The sequence below is a fragment of the Acanthochromis polyacanthus genome, chromosome 1, assembly GCF_021347895.1.
Source record: "Acanthochromis polyacanthus isolate Apoly-LR-REF ecotype Palm Island chromosome 1, KAUST_Apoly_ChrSc, whole genome shotgun sequence".
Classification (NCBI taxonomy): domain Eukaryota; kingdom Metazoa; phylum Chordata; class Actinopteri; family Pomacentridae; genus Acanthochromis; species Acanthochromis polyacanthus.
The window spans coordinates 65,378,166-65,400,779 of record NC_067113.1 but is presented as its reverse complement, the minus strand read 5'-3'; the positions used below and the strand labels follow the sequence as shown (position 1 = coordinate 65,400,779).

The 22,614-nt window shown below is 41.9% G+C and overlaps 1 protein-coding gene across 2 annotated transcripts in view; it reads left to right on the top strand.

The window, feature by feature from the left end:
- Positions 1-22,614, top strand: part of scube1 (signal peptide, CUB domain, EGF-like 1) — a 236,338-nt gene that overhangs the window by 86,949 nt on the left and 126,775 nt on the right. For both annotated transcript variants that reach the window (XM_051953882.1, XM_051953875.1), the window contains exon 4: positions 2,337-2,471. In XM_051953882.1, the coding sequence (XP_051809842.1) occupies positions 2,337-2,471 (135 nt within the window). The remainder of the gene's footprint in view (positions 1-2,336; positions 2,472-22,614) is intronic.

Here is a 22,614-nt window from a genome sequence, read left to right as displayed (position 1 = left end):
GACTGCTGTTCACAAATGCTCTCCATCCAACCTCACTGAGCTCGAGCTGTTTTGCAAGGAAGAATGGGCAAGAATTTCAGTCTCTCAATGTGCAAAACTGATGGAGATATACCCCAAGTGACTTGCAGCTGTAATTGCAGCAAAAGGTGGCGCTACAAAGTATTAATGCAAGGGGGCCGAATAATATTGCACGCCCCACTTTTCAGGTTTTTATTTGTTAAAAAAGTTTAAAATATCCAATAAATTTCGTTCCACTTCACGATTGTGTCCCACTTGTTGTTGATTCTTGACAAAAAATTAAAATTTTATATCTTTTTGTTTGAAGCCTGAAATGTGGCGAAAGGTTGAAAAGTTCAAGGGGGCCGAATACTTTCACAAGGCACTGTAGAGACAAACAATCACACTCACATTCACACCTACAGACAATTTACAATCACCATTTAACCTCAGCATGTTTTTGGACTGTGGAAGGAAGCTGGAGAACCTGGAGAAAACCCGCCATGAACACATTTCAGACATGTATGACTGAATTACTTTAATATTATAATTTGCCGTCATGTTGTGTAGAGTCGTGTTGCAGTGTTCGAGTAGAGTTGTAGGTCAGCTGATGTGCTCGAGCTACAGTGTATGGGGATGGTGGTTAAACAGAAACGCGGGGATGACATCCACACCTTCTACAAGCAACACTGTAGAGGTCAGTTAAAGGCAGGAAGGGATTATTTACACGGAGCACAGTTCTGAATATTTAATTTTCGTACAAAAAGATGAGTTTTTTTTGTGGTTCAATCAATGACTGAAGATAGACTTTTATCACGTGTTGCTTTTGTTCTTGGTTGATGGTAATTGTTAGATGAAAGTATTATAGGCACAGTTACAATAAGGTTGTTCAGCATGACAGAAACCAAGTTGCAGCTATGGATGTTTTTGTATGACTGCCTGTTGTCTCTTGCTTGCTGCTTGTCAACAGTATCTCTGTATTTGGTCAGCCTGACTGCACCATGTGCTAGGTCAACCACAGCACCTCAGACTAAACACAATGCAGTCACCCTGGTCAGACAGACAGACACACACACACACACACACACACACACACACACACACACACACACACACACACACACACACACACACACACACACACACACACACACACACACACACACACGTTTGTTTTTCTATACCGGTGGGGACTTACCATTGACTCCCATTCATATCTAACTCCTAACCCTTACCCTAACCCTAACCTTAACCATCACCAAATCAATGCCTAACCCTAAACAAACGTTTCTGCACTTTTACATTTTTTATTAACAACAATATGGCCAAGAAAACGGTGTTGCCACCCGTGGGGACCTCATTTTAGGTCCCCACCGTAAGACAAGTCCCCACCTTTATAGCAAATAGTCAGGTCAAAGTCCCCACCGGTATAGCAGAAACAAGTACACATATACTGGGGCGGCCCTGTTTGATCCCCGTTAAAGTCAGTCGAGGGTGTTACATGTTTCCACTTCACTTCAGGCCCAACAAAATGCCCCATTGGAAATTTACAGGCCTTTCTGCTGCACAGCGGGGTCCTGTAAACATACTTGTGCACTAGTATGTGCACATATCACATTCACACACACACACACACATGTTTGTACTTCTATCTTAGTGAGGACATCCATAGGCGTAATGCATTTCCTAGAGCCTTACCCTAACCTTAACCATCACAACTGATTGCCTAAACTTAATCCTTACCCTAACCCTAACCAAACCTCAATTCATACCTGTTCTCTAAAAACAAGTCTTCACCCTCAGACATGGCTGTTTCAAAGTGAGGACTGGCCAAAATGTCCTCACTTTGTAAAAATGTCCTCACTTTGATAGTTAAATGCAGAAAATGGTTCTCACAATGTAGTAAGTACAAGAACACACACACACACACACACACACACACACACACACACACACACACACACACACACACACACACACACACACACACACTGTAGAGACTACATCGACAAAGATGTGTTACCATCTACTGCCAGTAGTTTGATTCAGTCACCTACTTATCTACTGTGCCAGGGTCAGCCTATTGGCCTGTCGGGACAGCATGTCTTCTGTGTGTGCATGTACATGCATGTGCGTGTGTGTGTACGTGCGTGTGTGTAGCTCTCACATTCCTGACTCTCTTGTCATCCCTCTCATCAGACATTTCTCAGCACATAAACTCTCAGTGACACATGTTTATTTATGAAGCCTAATAGGCTGTTATTCCGCCATGCTGCCATGACTAGCTTTATCTCCCTCACTCTCCTTTATCTCTCTTTTGTGCCCCTCCCTCGAAACAGACGTGGACGAGTGTCTGGACAACAACGGTGGATGCCAGCAAGTGTGTGTCAACACTATGGGGAGCTACGAGTGTCAGTGCACGAACGGCTTCTTCCTCAGTGACAACCAGCATACCTGCATCCACCGCTCTGATGGTAAGACGATGACAGAAACTGAGAAATGAGTTCACCTTCTTGCTTCCACCATTGTTCTTTGCAGCTGTCTGAATGTCAAAAGTGTTAAAGTAGTTTCTTTTGTGAGGAACCCTGTGTGAGGATTCACAGGGAGATGTGAGGGCACTGACATCATGCTTGGTCAGTCACCTCTACACCCACAATGCACTGCAAAAACTCAAAATCTTACCAAGTCTGTTTGTCTTATTTTTAGTCAAAATGTCTCATCCCACTTGATTTAAGATAACTTCACTTAACAAGTGACATTTCAGCACGATGGAGAGACTTGTTTTAAGACAATGCATCTTAAATAGCGAGTTAAGTCAAACAATCTTGAAATTATCTTGTTTTGGGTTGAATTTTAGAAGAAAACTCAAAATAAGTTTCACCCTCGTGTCATCCCGTGGGTCAAATTTGAAAATGTGGAAAAAGAAATATGTTTTCACAGTGAAACTACTGATGTCCACATTTTCAACATTTTGGGGAAATCTTTGAACATTTTTTGGTGGGAAAAAAAGAAATGTTGAAAATGTTTCTCAAGAACATTCACATAAAAATCTTGATTTTTATGTGAACGTTCTTAAAGAAAATATCAGAAATTTTACTGATATATATGTAATCACTTTAGATATTTTTAGGGATTTTTTTTGGAAGATTTTTACTCATTTTTTGAAAACATTTACAAGAATTTTTTGCCAAATATGGGGGACTTTTTTGAAAATCTAACTTTCAAGGGAAACTTTTAAGGAATTATTGGAATTTTCTTCCTGATATTTTTGCAAATTTTCAGAAATATGGGGAAATTGTTTGCTGATTTTTTTTGGTGGCTGTAAATGAGGACAACAGGAGGGTTAATACATCTCAAATTAGGAGGATATATGAAAGCAAAAATCTATTTTGAGTGAAAAACTACTATTTTTGAGCATATCTAGCTTATTTTAAGACATAAGCTTGACAGTTCTGGTAAAATAGAACTTAAAATAAGTTTTTCCAGCAAAATTTAAGATCCCAATGTTCTAAATATCGCATCTTATTTCAAGAAATCTTACCAAACCATTTTTCACTTGTTCTGTTGGCAGATTTTTCATTTTTTTCAAGGTAAAAGTTCCTTGAAATGAGTTTTTATTCTTGTTTTGAGAGGGGCATTTTTTTCCAATATGGCAGTGACAAAGACGCTTGTGACATGCATGTCTGGCATCCATTTCATGTCGATTGGACTTCTTACTTTTGACCCTGCTACCCTGGCATCCCTGACCCATTATTTCTGTCACATGTAATTTATGGCCTCAGTCTGCGGTGGCAAGGGGCACTGCAGGAGCAGTGATCCCGAGGTGAGCAGGGGCTGCTTCCTCCATCCCTCCACTCTCATACACATTCTCTCAGCACAATACTCACATGCATGTCGCCATGAATTGGTACAGTGTGGCAGCAAAGTGCAAAGACAGATGAGAGGACAGTCATCTGTCACCTCTTCAAAAAGGGGACATTTGGAGGAATGTGGTGAGGGGTGAGGACTGAGGGGGAGGAGAAAGGGTTCAAGTGAAGGAAGAGGCAGTGACAGAGTGACCTCCACTTTATCCTGTCGCTCTTTGCCCCGGGTGCTCACAGTGTGGGCGTGGTCAGTGTGAAGGCATGTTAGGAGCCAGTGTCAGGATGTTAGAGGATTCTCTGTGCAAACGTTCAGAGAGAGGAGTGAAAGAGATGCAGAAATAGATGTGTGTTTGCCCACTGGAAACCCCATAAGCCAACATGTGAATACCTTTCTTACCTCCTCTCTCTTTCCCTCTACTTCTAAACTATTTATGAACATTTTGGCATCACTCACATGAGGGGAAACAAATTCAGGTGACAGCCATTGATAGTTTTCTTACTTTGTATGGTTAATTACTGCTTTTTTTTTTTTTTTTTTTTTTTTTTACTACCTAACCACACCACAAATTGCTATTTATATGGGAAAGTAGAAAGGAAATTCCGTGAATTCATTTTCTGTTTTTAAGCTGTAGAATGTAATGCATTAAATTCATTATTAAGACTAATTTAAAAAAACATTCTTAAATACAATAAGATACTGACAAATTACCTTCTAAGTCCTTGAGGTCTTCCTATTGGTCCATCCTCTCCTCCATGCCTCTTCTGTTTATTTTCTAGATTAGAGCAGTTACTATGTCAACATATGTAATTCCTACTCCTGTCAGAGGGATGTTCAAGGTAAACACGCAGTGAAGATGCATGTGGTATATTTCTGCTGCCCTGCTTTGGCCGGCTGTCCAGAGCCTTTATCCACCACCACACCGCCCTCCACCCCATCCAGAAATCCTCAATCAGACACTTGTCTCCTGTCCCTCTCCTGGACAGGAATAGCAGCAGTATCCCGGTGCCCCATAGGAATCTCCTTACATATTTTGTTTCCATGCTCCCTGTCATGGCCTCGTCCTCTCCCATTTGCCACATGACTGGTACAATATTATGCTGACACATTCTATATTCACATGCAATAGGGCAGAGCTTCTTTTTGTGTGTGTTGCTATTTATTCATGACATACAGTATGGCAATTCCAATGTCTTAAGTAGCAATTTAGTTTTTTCTTGTTTTCTCTCCCATTGGTGATTTCAGAACCCCTCTGGCAAACTGCAGTTTTACACGACCAATCAAAAATTTGGACACAGCTTCTCATTTAATGTTTTTCTTTATTTTCATGACTATTTACATTGTAGATTCTCACTGAAGGCATCAAAACTATGAATGAACACAAGTGGAATTATGTAGTAAAGAATAAAGTGTGAAATAAGTCAGAACATGTTATATATTTTAGATTCTTTGCTTTGGTTACTGCTTTGTACACTCTTGGTATTCTCTGGATGAGCTCCATGAGGTAGAACCTGAAATGGTTTTCTAACAGTCTTGAAGGAGTTCCCAGAGATGCTGAGCACTTGTTGGTCCTTTTTCCTTCACTCTGTGGTCAGTCTCATCTCAAACCACCTGGACTGGGTTTAGGTCAGGTGACTGTGGAGGCCAGGTCATCTGATGCAGCACTCCATCATCCCCTTCTGGGTCAAATAGTCCTTCCACAGCCTGGAGGTATGTTTAGGGTCATTGTCCTGTTGAAAAATAAATTCAATTCAATTCAATTCAATTTTATTTATATAGCGTCAATTACAGTCAACTCGTCTCAAGACGCTTTACAGAACCCAAATGCCTGACCCCCAGAGCAAGCCCAAAGGCGACAGTGGCAAGGAAAAACACCCTTTTAACAGGGAAGAAACCTCGAGCAGAACCCGGCTCTATATAGGGGGGACCCATCTGCCTGCTGGCCGGGCGGGTTGAGAAGGACAGAAGAGGGCAAGGGGGAGGGATGGGAGAAGAGGGAGGGGTGGGAAAGCAAGGAAAACACAACACACATTTGGATACATGCATGACAGGATATGTGACACAGACAAAGTATAAGCTAACATTGAAAACTGACTCATAATTTACTCTTATGATGTACGGCTCTGACATTAAACATACTCCATATATAGCTAGCAGTAAAATTCAAACAGTATGTAAGTTAGCATAACAGTATAGTGAAGGCAATGCAGAGTTGACTGGTGGAAAAAGGGAGTTGGAAGCAGAGGGCTGGAGGAAGGTCAGCAACAGCATCCCACAGTGGACATGGTGGAGACTGGACCAGCTGGTGGAACATCAACCGCAGATCTGAAGCATCCAGCTCTGGGACCAGGGACACTCGGAGAAATAGCACAGGGGGAAACAGAGTGAATGTACTGCAATAACGGTATACATATTAAATGTAAAGGTAGATAGAGAAGGGCTCAGTGCGTCAAGAAAAGTCCCCCAGCAGCCTATAGGCCTATAGCAGCATGACTAGAGGCAGAACGAAGGGACGTCCAAGAGGGAGTCAGCTGTGCAATGAAGACACAAGCCGAACCCCTGTGGGTCACCCAGTCAGCCCCAACTATAAGATTTGTCAAAAAGGAACGTTTTAAGCCTGGTCTTAAAAATAGAGAGGGTGTCTGCCTCCCGAACCCAAACTGGGAGCAGGTTCCACAGGAGAGGCGCCTGATAACTGAAGGCTCTGCCTCCCATTCTACTTTTAGAAATTCTAGGAACAACAAGTAAGCCTGCAGCTTGAGAGCGAAGAGTTCTACTAGGATAATAAGGTACTATCAGATCTTTAAAATATGATGGAGATTGGTTATTAAGAGCTTTATATGTCAGAAGAAGGATTTTAAATTCTATTCTGGATTTAACAGGAAGCCAGTGAAGAGAGGCAAGTATAGGGGAAATATGATCTCTTTTGCTAACTCCTGTCAGTACTCTCGCAGCAGCGTTTTGGATCAACTGTAGATGTTTGAGAGAACTATTTGGACAACCCGATAATAAGGAATTGCAATAGTCAAGCCTGGAAGTAACAAAAGCATGAACTAATTTTTCTGCATCACTCTGAGATAGAATGTTCCTGATTTTTACAATATTACGCAGGTGAAAAAAGGAAGTCCTACAGACTTGCTTTATGTGTGAGTTAAAGGATATGTCCTGGTCAAAAATAACTCCAAGATTCCTCACAGTAGTACTGGAGGCCAATGTGATGCCATCCAGAGTAACTATTTGCTTTGAAAGCGAGTTTCTAAGATGTTTGGGGCCAAATACAATGACTTCAGTTTTGTCTGAATTTAGCAGTAGGAAGTTAAAAGTCATCCAGGTTTTAATGTCCTTAAGACAATCTTGCAGTCTAGCTAACTGATCAGTTTCATCTGGCTTCATAGATAAATACAATTGTGTGTCATCTGCATAACAATGGAAGTTAATACAATGCTTCCTAATAATATTGCCTAAAGGAAGCATGTATAATGTGAAAAGTATCGGTCCTAAGACAGAACCCTGAGGAACTCCATGATTAACTTTAGTATGCTCAGAAGAGTTATTGTTGACATGCACAAACTGGAACCTATCTGATAAGTAGGATTTAAACCAGTCCAGTGCTGTCCCTTTAATGCCAATTGAATGTTCTAGACGCTGTAATAAAATGTTGTGGTCGATTGTGTCAAACGCTGCACTAAGATCTAACAAAACAAGTATAGAGACTAGTCCATTATCTGATGCTATGAGAAGGTCATTAGTAACTTTCACTAGAGCTGTTTCTGTGCTATGATGCACTCTGAAGCCTGACTGAAACATTTCAAACAAATTATTCCTTTGTAAGTGTTCACATAATTGATTTGCAACTGTTCTTTCCAGAATTTTAGAGAGAAATGGTAGGTTGGATATCGGTCTATAGTTAGCTAACACATCTGGATCTAAAGTGGGCTTTAGATCCAGATGTGTAAATGAATTGATTGTCCAACTAAACACAAACTGGATGTCATGTTGCTGCAGGATGCTGTGGTAGCCATGCTGGTTCAGGGTTCCTTCAGTTTCGAATAAATCCCCAACAGTGTCACGAGCAAAGCACCCCCACACCATCATACCTCCTCCTCCATGCTTCATGGTGGGAACCATGCATGTAGAGACCATCTGTTCACCTTTTCTGGTCTCACAAAGACACGGTGGGTGGAACCAAAGATCTGAAAGTTGGACTCATCAGACCAGAGCACAGATCTCCACTGGTCTAATGTTGATTCCTGGTGTTTCTTGGTCCAAACTAATCTCTTCTGCTTGTTACTTTTCCTTAGTAGTGGTTTCTTAGCAGCTGTTTGACCATAAAGTCCTGATTGGTCAGTCTCCTCTGAACAGTTGATGTAGAGATGTGTCTGCTACTAGAACTCTGTGTGGTATTTATCTGGCCTCTAATTTGAGTTGCTGTTAACTTTCAGTTTTTGAGGCTGGAGACTCGGATGAACTCCTTAGCAGCAGAGGAGACTCTTGGTCTTCCTTTCCTCATGTGAGCCAGTTTGGTCGTAGAGCTTGATGGTTTTTGTGACAGCACTTGGGGATACATTCAAAGTTTTTGCAATTTTCAGGCCTGACTGACCTTCAGTTCTTAAAGTAATGATGGACTGTCGTTTCTCTTTACTGAGCTGATTGGTTCTTACATAATATGGATTCTAACAGTTGTCAAATAGGGCTGTCAACTGTGGACCAACCTGACTTCTGCACAACACAACTGATGGTCCAAACCCCATTAAGAAAGCAAGAACTTCCACAAATGAACCTTGACAAGGAACACCTGTGAAGTGAAAACCATTTCAGGTTCTACCTCATGAAGCTCATCCAGAGAATGCCAAGAGTGAACAAAGCAGTAATCAAAGCAAAGGGTGGCTATTTTGAGGGATCTAAAATATAAAACATATTTAGTTATTTCACGATTGTTTCTTTGCTACACAATTTCATATATTTTGCTTCATAGTTTTGATGTCTTCAATATGCATCTACAATATAGAGAGTAGTATAAATCAAGAAAAAAACATTGAATGAGAAGGTGTGTCCAGACTTTTGACTGGTTGTGTATGTGAGGACCTACATACGTCATTTTCATTATCTCCACAAATCTGCGAGGGTCTGTGCTGACCCCTCTTCAGATATCGGCATGCGACCAAAAATTGTTTTTTTTGTGCATCAGCTACTCTACAAGGGTAGTACACATGCTAGGCAGACTAGAAAAGTAGCATACACACGTGGACAAAATTGTTGGTACCCCTCAGTTAAAGAAGGAAAAACCCACAATTCTCACTGAAATCATTTGAAACTCACAAAAGTAACAATAAATAAAAATTTATTGAAAATTAAATAATCAAAAACAGCCATTACTTTTGAATTGTTGATTAACATAATTATTTAAAAAAACAAACTAATGAAACAGGCCTGGACAAAAATGATGGTACCTCTATAAAAGATTGAAAACTATTTGACCAGAGTGACATGATTAACTCAGGTGTGTCATTTAATTGACATCACAGGTGTTTCCAAACTCATAATCAGTCAGTCTGCCTATTTAAAGGGAGACAAGTAGTCACCCTGCTGTTTGGTGAACAGGTGTGTACCACACTGAACATGGACAACAGAAAGCGAAGGAGAGAACTGTCCCAGGACATCCGAAAAAAAATGATAGACAAACATCTTAAAGGTAAAGGTTATAAGACCATCTCTAAACAGCTTGAAGTTCCTGTGACAACAGTGGCTCATATTATTCAGAAGTTCAAGACCCACGGGACAGTAGCCAACCTCCCTGGATGTGGCCGCAAGAGGAAAATTGATGACAAATTGAAGAGACGGATTGTTGGAATTGTATCCAAAGAGCCCAGAGCAACCTCCAAAGAAATTAAAGGTGAACTCCAAGGCCAAGGTACATCAGTGTCAGATCGCACCATTCGTCGTTGTTTGAGCCAAAGTGGACTTCATGGGAGACGACCAAGGAGGACACCACTGCTGAAAAAAACTCATAAAAAAGCGAGACTGGAATTTGCAAAAATGCATGTTGACAAGCCACAAAGCTTCTGGGAGAATGTCCTTTGGACAGATGAGACCAAACTGGAGCTTTTTGGTAAGGCACATCAACTCTATGTTCATAGACTCAAAAACCAAGCATACGAAGAAAAGAACACTGTCCCTACGGTGAAACATGGAGGAGGCTCAGTAATGTTTTGGGGCTGCTTTGCTGCATCTGGCACAGGGTGTCTTGAAAGTGTGCAAGGTACGATGAAATCTGAAGACTATCAAGGCATTCTGGAGAGAAATGTGCTGCCTAGTGTCAGAAAGCTTGGTCTCAGTCGCAGGTCATGGGTCTTCCAACAGGACAACGATCCAAAACACACAGCCAAAAACACCCAAGAATGGCTGAGAGAAAAGCGTTGGACTATTCTAAAGTGGCCTTCTATGAGCCCAGATCTGAATCCCATTGAACATATGTGGAAGGAGCTGAAACATGCCATTTGGAGAAGACACCCATCAAACCTGAGACAACTGGAGCTGTTTGCTCATGAGGAGTGGGCCAAAATACCTGTTGACAGCTGCAGAACGCTCATTGACAAATACAGAAATCGTTTAATTGCAGTGATTGCCTCAAAAGGTTGTGCAACAAAATATTAAGTTATGGGTACCATCATTTTTGTCCAGCCCTATTTCATTAGTTTGTTTTTTTAAATAATTATGTTAATCAACAATTCAAAAGTGATGGCTGATTTTGATTATTTAATTTTCAATAAATTTTTATTTATTGTTACTTTTGTGAGTTTCAAGTGATTTCAGTGAGAATTGTGGGTTTTTCCTTCTTTAACTGAGGGGTACCAACAATTTTGTCCACGTGTGTAATATCAACAACTATGCATCTGGTGTCTGCAGCTGTTTGTGTGTGACTAAACTACCTCACTGTATCTGAAATATCCGAAATGAACTTCACCTTGATCAGCTATGACATTAAACACTGTATTAAAATTTAGTCAGTCGAATTTAGGGTATAGTTTCACAACTTCTTTTATTGAGCTATGAACTAGCAGCTGTCTGGTAAACACATTTGAACAAACATTAAACATAGTCTTATTTTCGTGATTAGATTTTCTGACTCAGAATGTATCCTATTATAAGTATGTGCGACTGTGTGTGTGTTGCACATGTCTTCTAAATTAGGATAAACAGGCCCCACTTTTATCACATCTGTTCATGGTGCTTTTTGACCTCATCTGTTCGTTTCCAACAACCTGTGGAGCTGAATTCAGTAGAGCTTTTAACTGGCGTGTATGTGATGTGTATCCTGGCAAGTGACAGCCAGTCCACTGAGGAAGGTTAGCAGGATTATTAGACACGTTGTCGACAGCTGATCTCACCTTGACATATCAAATTCACCACAATAGGAGGGAGTTCTGGGCTTTAGCTAGCTTCTTAAATTATACTCTGGTAGAGAGATATTATTACACACACAACTGTTTGGTGTGTGTGTGTCTCTTCAAGAAGCTATACATGTGTGTGTGAGAAGGAGAGACGGTTTGTGTTAGATTGTTGCTTTGCGTATGGTAAGTGTCCGCTCGCGGCTCATTTCTGTCTCCCTGACACTCGCCTGGGGATAATAAAGGCTAGCAACAATTGTTTGTTCCATTATGGTATGTTTCCACTCTATTTTGCTTCACAGTTATGTCTGAACCACATCCAGCCGAGAACCAAAACTTTGGCCTGCAAGCTCCCAATTTTGAGTTGGGAAGCAGCCCTCCCAGTAAATGTTCCTGATCTGTCATGATGTGGAGAGCTATGACCGCATTAGTCAGGTATGGCTCAAAAGGCCAACGGTGACATGCATGTAGATTATAGAGGCTTGTTTCCATTTTGGAGAAGTTTGGGAATTTCTGAAATGGAGGATCTGGCTTGTCAATGAAGAGTTTGAGTTAAACCTTATCTGCATTCAACTATTTAAGCGTCACTTAAAACAACTAATGTGTCCTTTGATGTAACCCCAGTTGCTCCCATTTGCTGACTGTGTGTTGGTGATCTGTAGCAGCAGTGCAGAGGTTGATTAGTTGAATTGTGGTATTCCGTATTAAACTGATGCCTCTGAATTGACTGCCTGATTTATTTATTATACCTTTTGGACAGTGTAGCTCCTGACAAAACTGAGTGAAAACAATATCCTTGTAAATTCTTCTATGAGCTCAACACCAAAGTTCCTGGCAAAGGTGGAGTTGGCCGTAGGTTGGGAATTTTAAACACCATCTCATGCGAAGGCCATGCCTGATGCTGCTGGAATTGTTTGGTGGCAGCAGTCTGTGTGAACTGTAGAATGTAATGATTAGACAATTCTTTATATTGGACTGTGGACAAGAAAAGTACACTGATTGAAAGACATAACCACGATGTAAGATACCTTTTTAAAAATCCTGTTGTCGTGTTACCTTGCAGTCTGAAAAGTCATTAGATGGCTGTTTAGCCCTGCAGTTATGAGCATTTTGCTGGGTGGGGAAGCAGTGGAACAATGAGATTTACAGGTGATCAACAGAGATCGGAATTACCCACTGGCAGCTCCTAGAAGGCTTGATATAATGGGAAGGATCACAATTCACAGGAGGCCACAGACTGATACATGTCCTTTTGTTAGGATTTGGGGGGTGGAGAACCCAAGTGTAGGCAAAAGGTGGTAATGAAAAAGGGTTTTATTTAACAAAACTCCAAAAACACAACTACAGCGACTAGAACTGGGACAGCAAGGCAAAAACCAAATTAACTAGTGCTATGGCTCTACAAGACTCAATACAACAAAGCAGAGGGGAAGTACTCACACAACAGAGGAACTCAAACAAAGGAGCAAACATAAACTGAGGTAATCCAAGGGCAGAGTCCAAGGGGGATAATCCATGAAGGGAAAAAAGCAGCAAGGGTCCAAAAACATGCATAGTCCAGGTGGGGAACAGAGGCAGTGGCAGCATGTGATAGCAAACAATGAACCAGCAAAGACAGAGGGAAGCAGAGGGTTTAAATGGCTGAGGAGTGGACCAGGTGAATGAGGTGAACTGATTAGCTGCAGCTGAAGCCAATTGAGGACAATCAGCTGGCGGAGCGAGAGGGCGAGTGACCAAGAGCAAGAGACAAGAGGAAAGGCTGGCAGACAGAGGGAGGCAGAGACACACAAGCCAAAAACAGACACAAAGGACAGTAATGGGGAAGAAAGGAAAAAGAGAGAAAAAGGGCAGAAGCAGGGCCATAACCATAACACATTTACATGGCACTTGGGATAGAGCAGCAGCTGGTAGCTCTTCCATGTGCTCCTCTGTATAAGGTCATGACTTTACTTTCTTTATTTTGCTTATTTTGTCTAAAAAACAATTATTTTTGGTGTCTATAAAATGCCAGAAAATAAAGGAGACAGTTTACAGTCACATATGACAAGTGAGCAGATATTCACAACTGACAAACTAGAACCAAAGAGGAATTTTGTCACTTAAAAAAAAAAAAAAAAAAAAAGAAAGCTAAAATGACCTGAAAGAGCTTTTAGTGTTGTTTCTGTAAACTGCCCATTTGAAGGAGAAGTTTTATTTGCATTTGAAACATTGTTTCATTAAATTAAGAAATAGTCACTTCATTTACAGTCTAAGGAGAATACAGTACAATACAAAAATGGTTTATAATGCACTTTAATATAGTTACAAGCAGATATGTTGCACTGTATTGCACTGTAGGAGTTAAAATAATACAATAATTCTTATTGACAGCCACAGTATATTAACGAACACTCAGCCCTGCTTTCAGCCACAATATAATGTGTTATAAAGTATTTCACATGCCTATATGCTGCTTCTAAATGCTAAATGAGCCATTATTTGTTATAATGACACACTCACACATAATATACAGTATATGTACAGTGAGCCATGTGTTTAGAGAGAGGAAGGCAAAGAGAGCAGTGGATTATGGGAGCAGGAGATGGGGGAGGTGTGTGCATGTTTTCGGGTAGAAAAAGAGAAAAATAAACAGAGAGAGACAAACATGGTAGATTGGACCAGTGATGTTTATTTGGAACTGTGAAGGGAGAGGAAGCAGACTGAGCCTAAGGCTGCTGCTACACTCACACACTCATACACACACCTATAGACACTGATGCACATACATTTACAGGAATTTCCCTAAATTTTGACGCCAAGCACAACTTGCTTCTATAAACCCTTCTATGTTTAATGTTCAAACCAAGTAAGTTTTCTGCTACACAGCAGTATCTTTTTTTTAGTAATGAAGGTTTTAGACTTTTCTTTAAAATAATGAACTTGGAATTTTTAATTTTATCATCTAGATTGTTCCACAGACTGACTCCTTGGATTGAGATACATTTTTCCTTTTGTTTTGTTAAACAGTAGAAACACAAAGGGAACAGAGAAAAGCATAGTGAGACCATGGTACGAGGTCAAAGTTAACATGCTAGTAGCGTAAAAATAGCCCTAATCCCAGACAAGACATAGGCCAAATGGACATGCAAAGTCATCATGTAACATTTAATCTGGCTTTGGTTCCATAGAAGTTTTTGGTAAGATGTGCAGACATGGCATGCAGTAGATGAACTATGTTTGATCACAGCAGATGTTTTGGCTTGTTATTGGACAGGTGTAAGTGATGACATTAAAAACAACTGCATACCATTTAGGTGAGCAAGCTACAATCTCTTAGCCTAGCCGCGCTAGACAACCCACGGCAACGAATTTAATTCTCTGCCAGGGTGGGTCTAGTTACCCTCCATAAGGCTCGAGGCTGGATTCTCCTAAAACTGGCCGGACCAATCACCATGAAGCGTAGAGTCAGAAGGCGGGCGTAACGAAGTGACGGCAGAGGCGCGACGATTCTGACAGAAACAAACGGCGCACAATAAACAGTTATCTTTCGACTCGGCTTTGGCCACAGCCCTTAAAGACTTGAAGCTAAAATTCAACTTGAAAGATAAACAAAGGACGGCACTTAAAGCTGCTGTCCAGAGTTTCCGTTTGTTTTCAATTTATGTATCATTTTTTAACAAAGCTTAAATGTGTTAGTCTAGTTCGATACTGTAATATAAACTTAGTATAATGCGATATGAAAATTTATTCATGAGCTCCGCCTTCCTCTCATAGACCCCCATGTTATTCCAAAAAGCGCCGGTCGCTGCCGACCAATCAAGTTCGAGCTTCAGCTTTGTCATGCTGTCAATCAACGGTTACGCGCACAGCAAGCAAGCCCATGCAGAGGTGGGCGAGCTACGCACTACGCAACCGCGCGCACATTTGTTTTGCTTGTGGAGGAGAGAGCATCAGGGCTCAGCAACTTCCAGAAAAGTTACCAATCCCACGGCTTGTCAGGCCAAGAGACTGCAGGACGTTTTTTGGCTCAGGGTGCTCGCCTCGCTCCCCGACCACGGCCTCCATAGCCCGCCTGACGGCTTCGTTTAGATGCCGTGGTCGGGGTGCTCGCCTCGCTCCCCGACCACGGCCTCCATAGCCCGCCTGACGGCTTCGTTTAGATGCCCGACCTCTGGAGGAAGATGTTGGGGCGTCTGGGACATACTCTTCGTCAGAGGAGTCATGCAATTCTGAACTCTAGATAGAAATAAATAAACAATGTAACACATATACACGCGTAAATGCACTAAGTTTGATAAACAACGTCATCGAGAGGGATACATGAGTGTAATCACATATTGAAACTTTACTAGTTCGTCCTAGCAGATTCATGTTATTTTGGTATTAGGACAAGTTAGACTCAATACAGCATTCTAACGTAATTCCTTTATTATTTACTAAATGTACTAAATGTAGAAGAGGGGAAAACAGCAAAACAGGCGAGATGCTGCAGCACTCCGGGCACTTCTCTCATGTACTGCGCGCGTGCACAAATAAAGGGGCGAAATCAGAGGGAGAGAGGGTGGGACCACCAGTGTTTTGGGAGACGCTGCGATTCAAACTCCGGACAGCAGCTTTAAGTGTTTCATTGAGAAGAAAGACGTATCTGGACTTATGCCGACGGGATATGGCAAATCCTTAATATACCAGTTGGCTCTGCTGGTTGGGAAGCTAATGGGACTTAGCCACAATCCGCCGGTGCTTTCGGAACTACGTCAGCCTATTCGTTGCGTTGATTGGTTGTATATCTACCCAATTGCTGCAGAGGGATTTGATAGACAACCTTTTAGCCCGCCTCCCTCCCTGTCGAGCTTCCCTAGACCCTTGTGCCGTCAGAAACATGGGTGTAGCATGGCTAGGCTAACAATCTCTCAGTATTGTGTGTCGTCGTCATGACTTACTGGAACTCTTGATGGAGCTGACCCATCCTGATGTTCCAAAATTAGTTTCCTGTTCTTTCTCTGCAATGACAAAAGGAAAATATCTGCTCTCTCAATTGACCTTCTTCTGTCCTTTAATATTTGTCCTGTCACAAGTGCCTTAGCACTGAGGGAAATCATGAACTAGAATCCTCAAAAGCTAGAAAGACTTTGTCCAGTGTATTACCTTTCCTCGGGCCCGTTTCATGAAGCAGGTTTATTGAAAACTCTGAGTTTCTTAACCCTGAAATGAGGGAAACTCAGAATTTTCCGTTTCACGAAGTGAGGTAACTCAACCCTGAGACAGAGGGGTAACTCGAGCCTGTTTCACAAAGAGGGGTAACTTAAACTCTCGGTCAGTTACCGCAGTAACAGACTCTATGACTTGAACCTGGTCGTCAGCAGGTTTATCTGAGAAAACCTCGAGTTTCTTTCCGTCTCCGCCCTTTCAGCCACACACGCTGTTTCATTTCCTCATTCATTCAGTCAGTAAGCGAGCGAGTTTTGGCGTAGAACAGCTTTTATTAACGATCCAGTGGATAAAGGATCAGCATTACTGCACAGATAATTAAATATTCATCGGTAGATTGTTATCAGACCGAGCATAAATGTTCTCGCATTTCCGGACAATTATCTGTTTGAGCGGTACCGTTTCGTAATCGTTTCAAGTCCATAATCTACATAAACAACCTAATCCGTCCTTACATTTACATTACCAACTGCAGTCATGCTCTCACATCCAGCAGATATTGTGTCTTGCACTGCGGTTCTTTGCAAATGGAAGTTTTTATTATAATAATAATTTCGGAGATACAGAGTAAGGCAACTGTATGGAGGACATTCAGAAAAGTGTTCCTGGCCCTGAAACAACTTTTACCATCATTGTGGTTTTCCCTGGACATAAACCTGTCAGAGAATCAAGGAGGAGTTCCACAGGATTGCAGGTGAATGATGTAGAGATCTGTTAAATTCATTTTAAATCATATTCTGTTAATGACATTGTGCTGCAACCTCAGACTGGGATTAGTCATTTTAATTTATTTTAGGATTTCCCAGTGTGATTGGCTGCATAGATGCACACACATCCCCATCACAGCTCCCTCACATCTTGAATAGGAAGTCCATTCACAGCATAAATGTGCAGGTAGGCTACAGGTAGACTGACTACGGTTTCTAAATGTTAAAGACTGCATCATAGTTCAACATCTGTCATTCTCTGCACTGTCCAGATCATATGTGATGCTGCATACATCATTTCTAATGTGACCTGGGTCTGTTCATGACTCCAGGATTTATGGAGAGTCCAACCTGAGCAACAGACTGCAACATGGTCAGCAGCCTAAAGATTTTCACAATAGAATTCTCTTGTCTCCCTCCTTTAATATGCTCTGATGTATCCACTATACATTACAGGAGAGTTTGATGGCCTTCTGCTGGGTGACAGGGGTTACCATGCCAACCCAGGCTGATGACCTCATACCCTGACCCTGAACCAGGCCCCCAACAGAACTTCAACCGGACTCACTGCAGGACCAGAGCCCGGGGGGAGATGACCATAGGCCTGCTGAAAGCCCGTTTCCAGAGCCTACATCACCTCAGGGTGACCCCTGAGAGGGCCTGTGATATTACTGTGGCATGTGTTGTTCTTCATAATATTACCACTATTAGAGGAGAGCAACACCCCTACAAACTGAAGACCCAGATGATGACCCCATCCACCTGCAGCTATCCAGGACAGCAGAGCAATCAGAGACACCGTATGCAATAATCACTTTAGAGTTTAAGTCTCCATCATCACCACCACAGCAAATAAAGACATGATACACATTTCATTTGGTCTTCTTTATTTCCTACAAATAAAAGAGATAGTTCAGTTAATGTTCCAATAGTTAATATAATTCACCTGTGACCATCACCCACCTCTAACTTGTGCTCCAGTATTTCAATTTCCAGATCTGCCCTCCTCATCTGTTTTTTTTATACATTTTTCTCAGCAAATGCAGTTTGTAAATCTGTTTTACTGATAACTGGGAATACATAGAGGACATTAAATTATACAGTTGCACATGAATTCCACAGAACGAACCTCTGGTGTTTCCTGAACATCCATCTCACTGTGTCAGTCTGTGCAGTGGAAGTTGAGGGACCATCCTGCTGCTGTCCAGCCATGCTCTGTTAAAAAAAGATGAGAATGTGCGATACTTCAGTGTAGGCTAAATGTCACACTCTATATTCCACCCAAATGAATGAATGAATGGGAAGAGAACTATCAGTAACATACCTCTGTATGCCTTTCTGGAGCCCCCTCTGTAAAGGCAGCAGACACAGTTTCATCCTCTTCATCCTAGATCAGTGACATATTTCAGTACATTTAAACTATCATTTGGATACATCTTTGGAGTGTTGCCTACTTACAGTTACAAGGTCTGTTGTGGTGTGAAGGGGCCAAAAGACAAAAAAAAGACACAAAAGAGAACTAAATAATCATATAATATGTATATAGATGTATATATATATATATATATATATATATATATACATATATATATATATATATATATATATATATATATATATATGCATCCATTACCTTTTATTCCACCCATTTTACAGGCATCTGCTTTCTTTCTGTTGGCTGAGCACAAGTCTGTGTTAGTTTAAATAGGCTTAATTATTTAACAGAACATGATATGGATGCAGACATTTAGGCTATGTGTGAATAAAACAACTGCACAGTCAAACAGCCACTTAATATTTAGGCTACTTTACAATGTAAAACATGATCAACATGAAGTACCTCCATGAGATAATGCCGAGGTCTGACCTGTTTGAACAACGTTTTTATATTTCATCTTAAGCTGCTGCCCCGTGCGCTTCTCCCCCACGAGATTTCACCTAAATGAAAAAACTTACTAGGCTGCCATTCAGACAGTTTTTCCCTGTAATATTATTACGATTACAAAGGAATACATTTAAACTTACGCACTGATCCGGGCAGCAGTGTTCTCCACGCCGTCTCCCTTTCTTTTGCAGCTGCAGCGGTGTTGCACTTCTTTCTAAAAACGTGTTCAAACTCGCCATATGAGCACGTTAAAAACTTCCAGTTCAAAAACGCAGCGTTTCGCTTCCCCGTTTCCACGGTGACTCGTCAAATCGGGGTTCCATTGATGCTGTCTTTTCAGAGTTGCGGCGCACGCGCTTAACTCCGGGTCAAAATACTCTGAGTTGATTAAACCAACTCAAATCAGCCGTTATGAAACCGAAAACTCAGAGTTTTCTATCTCAGAGTAGATCAACTCAGAGTTGCGGAAGAAACTCAGAGTTTCTTGAACCTGCTTCGTGAAACAGGCCCCTGTTGTCTCATCTGCCTGGATTGACACAAAAACACTCTTTTGGGCTTCTTTAATTATTTGCTCCCTTGCAACAGACAACATACGGTCCGGGAGCTCATTTTGGACAGTTTTTGAAGTACCCTTAAAAACAGTGGCAGTTTCAAGGTGCTCTTTCAAAGCTCCATCCAGAGAGGCAACAAAATCCACAAACCCACGAAATATCCCAGGGTTAACAGAGCTCTCACTCTCATCATGGCCACGTAAAGCCAGCTCAAAAGGCCCCACAAAATTTCACACAGTCTATTATCCTGGACAGTATGTAACGATTTTTTGTCACCTCTTCATTGTGCCTTCTAATGCCAACTCTGTAGCCCTCATCTAGTTGTTCAGCAATGCTAACACGGCCAAAAAACTGTAGCTTCATGCTGTTGTCAAGGTGGCTACAGCTACCTTCATGCCGTTTGCATTTTTCAGAGAGATGTTTCAGGTCTCTGACCCCCGTTGTTGTCCACAGAACTTCAGTGCCAACACTATGAAAAAGCAAGCAGGGAAAGCATACAGAGCATTGCTAACTTCACATCCAGCTAGCCAGCTGAGTTTAGCATAACACAGGTGGGAGAAGCCCTGGGTGTAACTCCATCCACGGTCACTTGCCTGCTGCTGGATTTGTAAATCAGGTTGCTCCGGTCCTCGCTCCTTTATCCTTTTTTTTCCCTCCAGCAAACGCCTCGTAAAGGATTATTTCGTAAAGAAACAACCGAATTTTCTGTTGCTGCCGCCATCATCTTCTGTCTTGTTGTTGTGGTCTGCACTGTTGCCAACTCCTCAGTAAGGAAAGTCGCTGTTGGCTGTCCTAAAAGTCGCTAGAAGTCGCTAAATGACATCATCGCCTAATTTGCATATTTCCCAGTTTGCATGTAATTGTAATCAACGTTGTAGGAGAGAGGAATAACGTTGTGGAATAGACCAAAAAGTGAGTATAAAACAATCAAAATATGTTATTGTACTAGAGGCTAAATGCTGTGGTTTATTTTAGCATGACAGTGAAGAAACATTTTCGTTTATATGGCTCCGTAAGTCTGGATGGGATCTGTGGGGACTGCACATGCGCGATTCATCTATGGTCTGGCCGCGGAGTGATGTGGGTCTCCCCTCCTCTCACTGAGACTGCTGCCGGGTTACTGGACTGACAGCCTGTGCTTTGGGAGGGGGAGAAGCTCACAGCAGCACCTGCTGCTTGTTGAGGACAGTAACTGCAGAATGAGCCGAGTTTTCCTATCAGAGTCTCCAAAACGGCAGAAAAAGTCGCTAGATTTGTCGCTAGTCGCTTTTGACAAAAAAAGTCGCTAGGAGCTTTGAAAAGTCGCTAGATTTAGCGAGAAAGTCACTAAGTTGGCAACACTGGTGGTCTGTCTGTCTCTCTCCGTATGTGTCTGTGTACACTGCCAGGGGTGACTTTGATTGACAGGTATCATGAATCAATCGGATCAGATGAAAAATGACCACCCAAACGCGCTGATTCGCCAGGGACGCAGAGAGCTACGCCCGGAGGACAATCTTTAAGTAACCAATGAGAGACCAGTATTAAGTCACATGAAAGCCAAAAGTTTTAGAATGTACATGCACGCTCATTTGGCAGGCGCCCCTTGCTATAGACCCATTTACTGTTGGTAAATAAAGAGGGCTGCGCGCGCACCCTGGAGCCAGAAGTGTGGCGGCTCGCAGTGGCTTGTCAAGCCATGCGGGTGCATTATCAGTAAAAGATCGCGAAAAATACTTAAAAAACTCACTTTAACAAATGGCAAGAGGCTCCCACATCCCTGTATACTTACCAAATGGAACTATGACGTTAGTAAGTGGCCCAATATTCAGTGGCCTGATATTTATTCATATTTAGTTGAAAAACTAGCATGCACACTAGAGAGAAGCTGCGAGCATACAAATCTATAGAGGCCTATGATTATGCAATTTATACAAGGACACTGACTAAGAGTTTTGTGTTTGATGTCTGAAATCCTACCCAGCCAAAGGCAAGGGCAGAAGACTACGATGTATGAGGCATGGGTGATCATCAACAAAGTGGAGAACTACATACACACAGCAAACTGTACTGTATGGCGGCGACTCCAGCCACATTATTGTTTATGTCACCCTGTCACAACAGTCGACAGGGCTTTTATTAGTGGCTCTAATCGTGTGGGAACCGACAACTCGTCAGTATATTTTGCACTGAATTTCGCTTTATTTGCCCACAACAGAGCACACACGTGCATTGTTGATGGTATCCTCCGTCCAGTCCACTCGCTTGATAGCCTGGAGCCACAGCCGCCTTCAGTTTCTCTGAAATGGCTGAGAGTAGGGTTGACAACTGTCCCGTATTAGCCGGGACATCCCATAAATTGGGCTAAATTGATTTGTCTCATACGGGATCTCAATGTCCCGTATTTGTGGGCGCCGCCATTACTGTGGTGTAACAGCGCGTCTACTCCTAAATGCTGCCTGCTGAGACAGGCGGCAGATATCTTGTAATCAAAACGTTACAGAACCACAAGAGTACCATCAAATATATAGGTCTAGAGTTCACGCTACACTCTGGCAGCTGACCACACTCCAGAATTCAGTCAATAACAACTACCGGGCATAATCAACAGCAACAAAACAGAAACACGAACACTGATCCCAGCATCATGTCTCACAAAAACAAAGCTGGAGCCACATATTTTAGTTTACCCAGAGTTTAAGACGATAACAAACCAAACCTCAGCCTGAGCTGACCATCCTGTTTCTACAGCCCGTCTATTGAACACAGATCACACACAAACACAACTCCAAAATGACTGGAAAGTCATAATTCCATCTATTTGCTTGCAAGTTGGATAGAATAGATCATTCAGCATGACATCCTGCTTCATATCTGTCTTGGTTTCATTTCACACATTAAGTAACCAAGCCTGAGTAAACTCCCAGTTAGCCCATAGCCTTTAAAACTCTGATTAGCAGCTCACAGCCACATATCCTCCAAACAAAACACCAACACAAACTCTGCATTTTAAATGAACTGCGTCGCTCACCCATTGACGATCTTATGATCTTCATAGC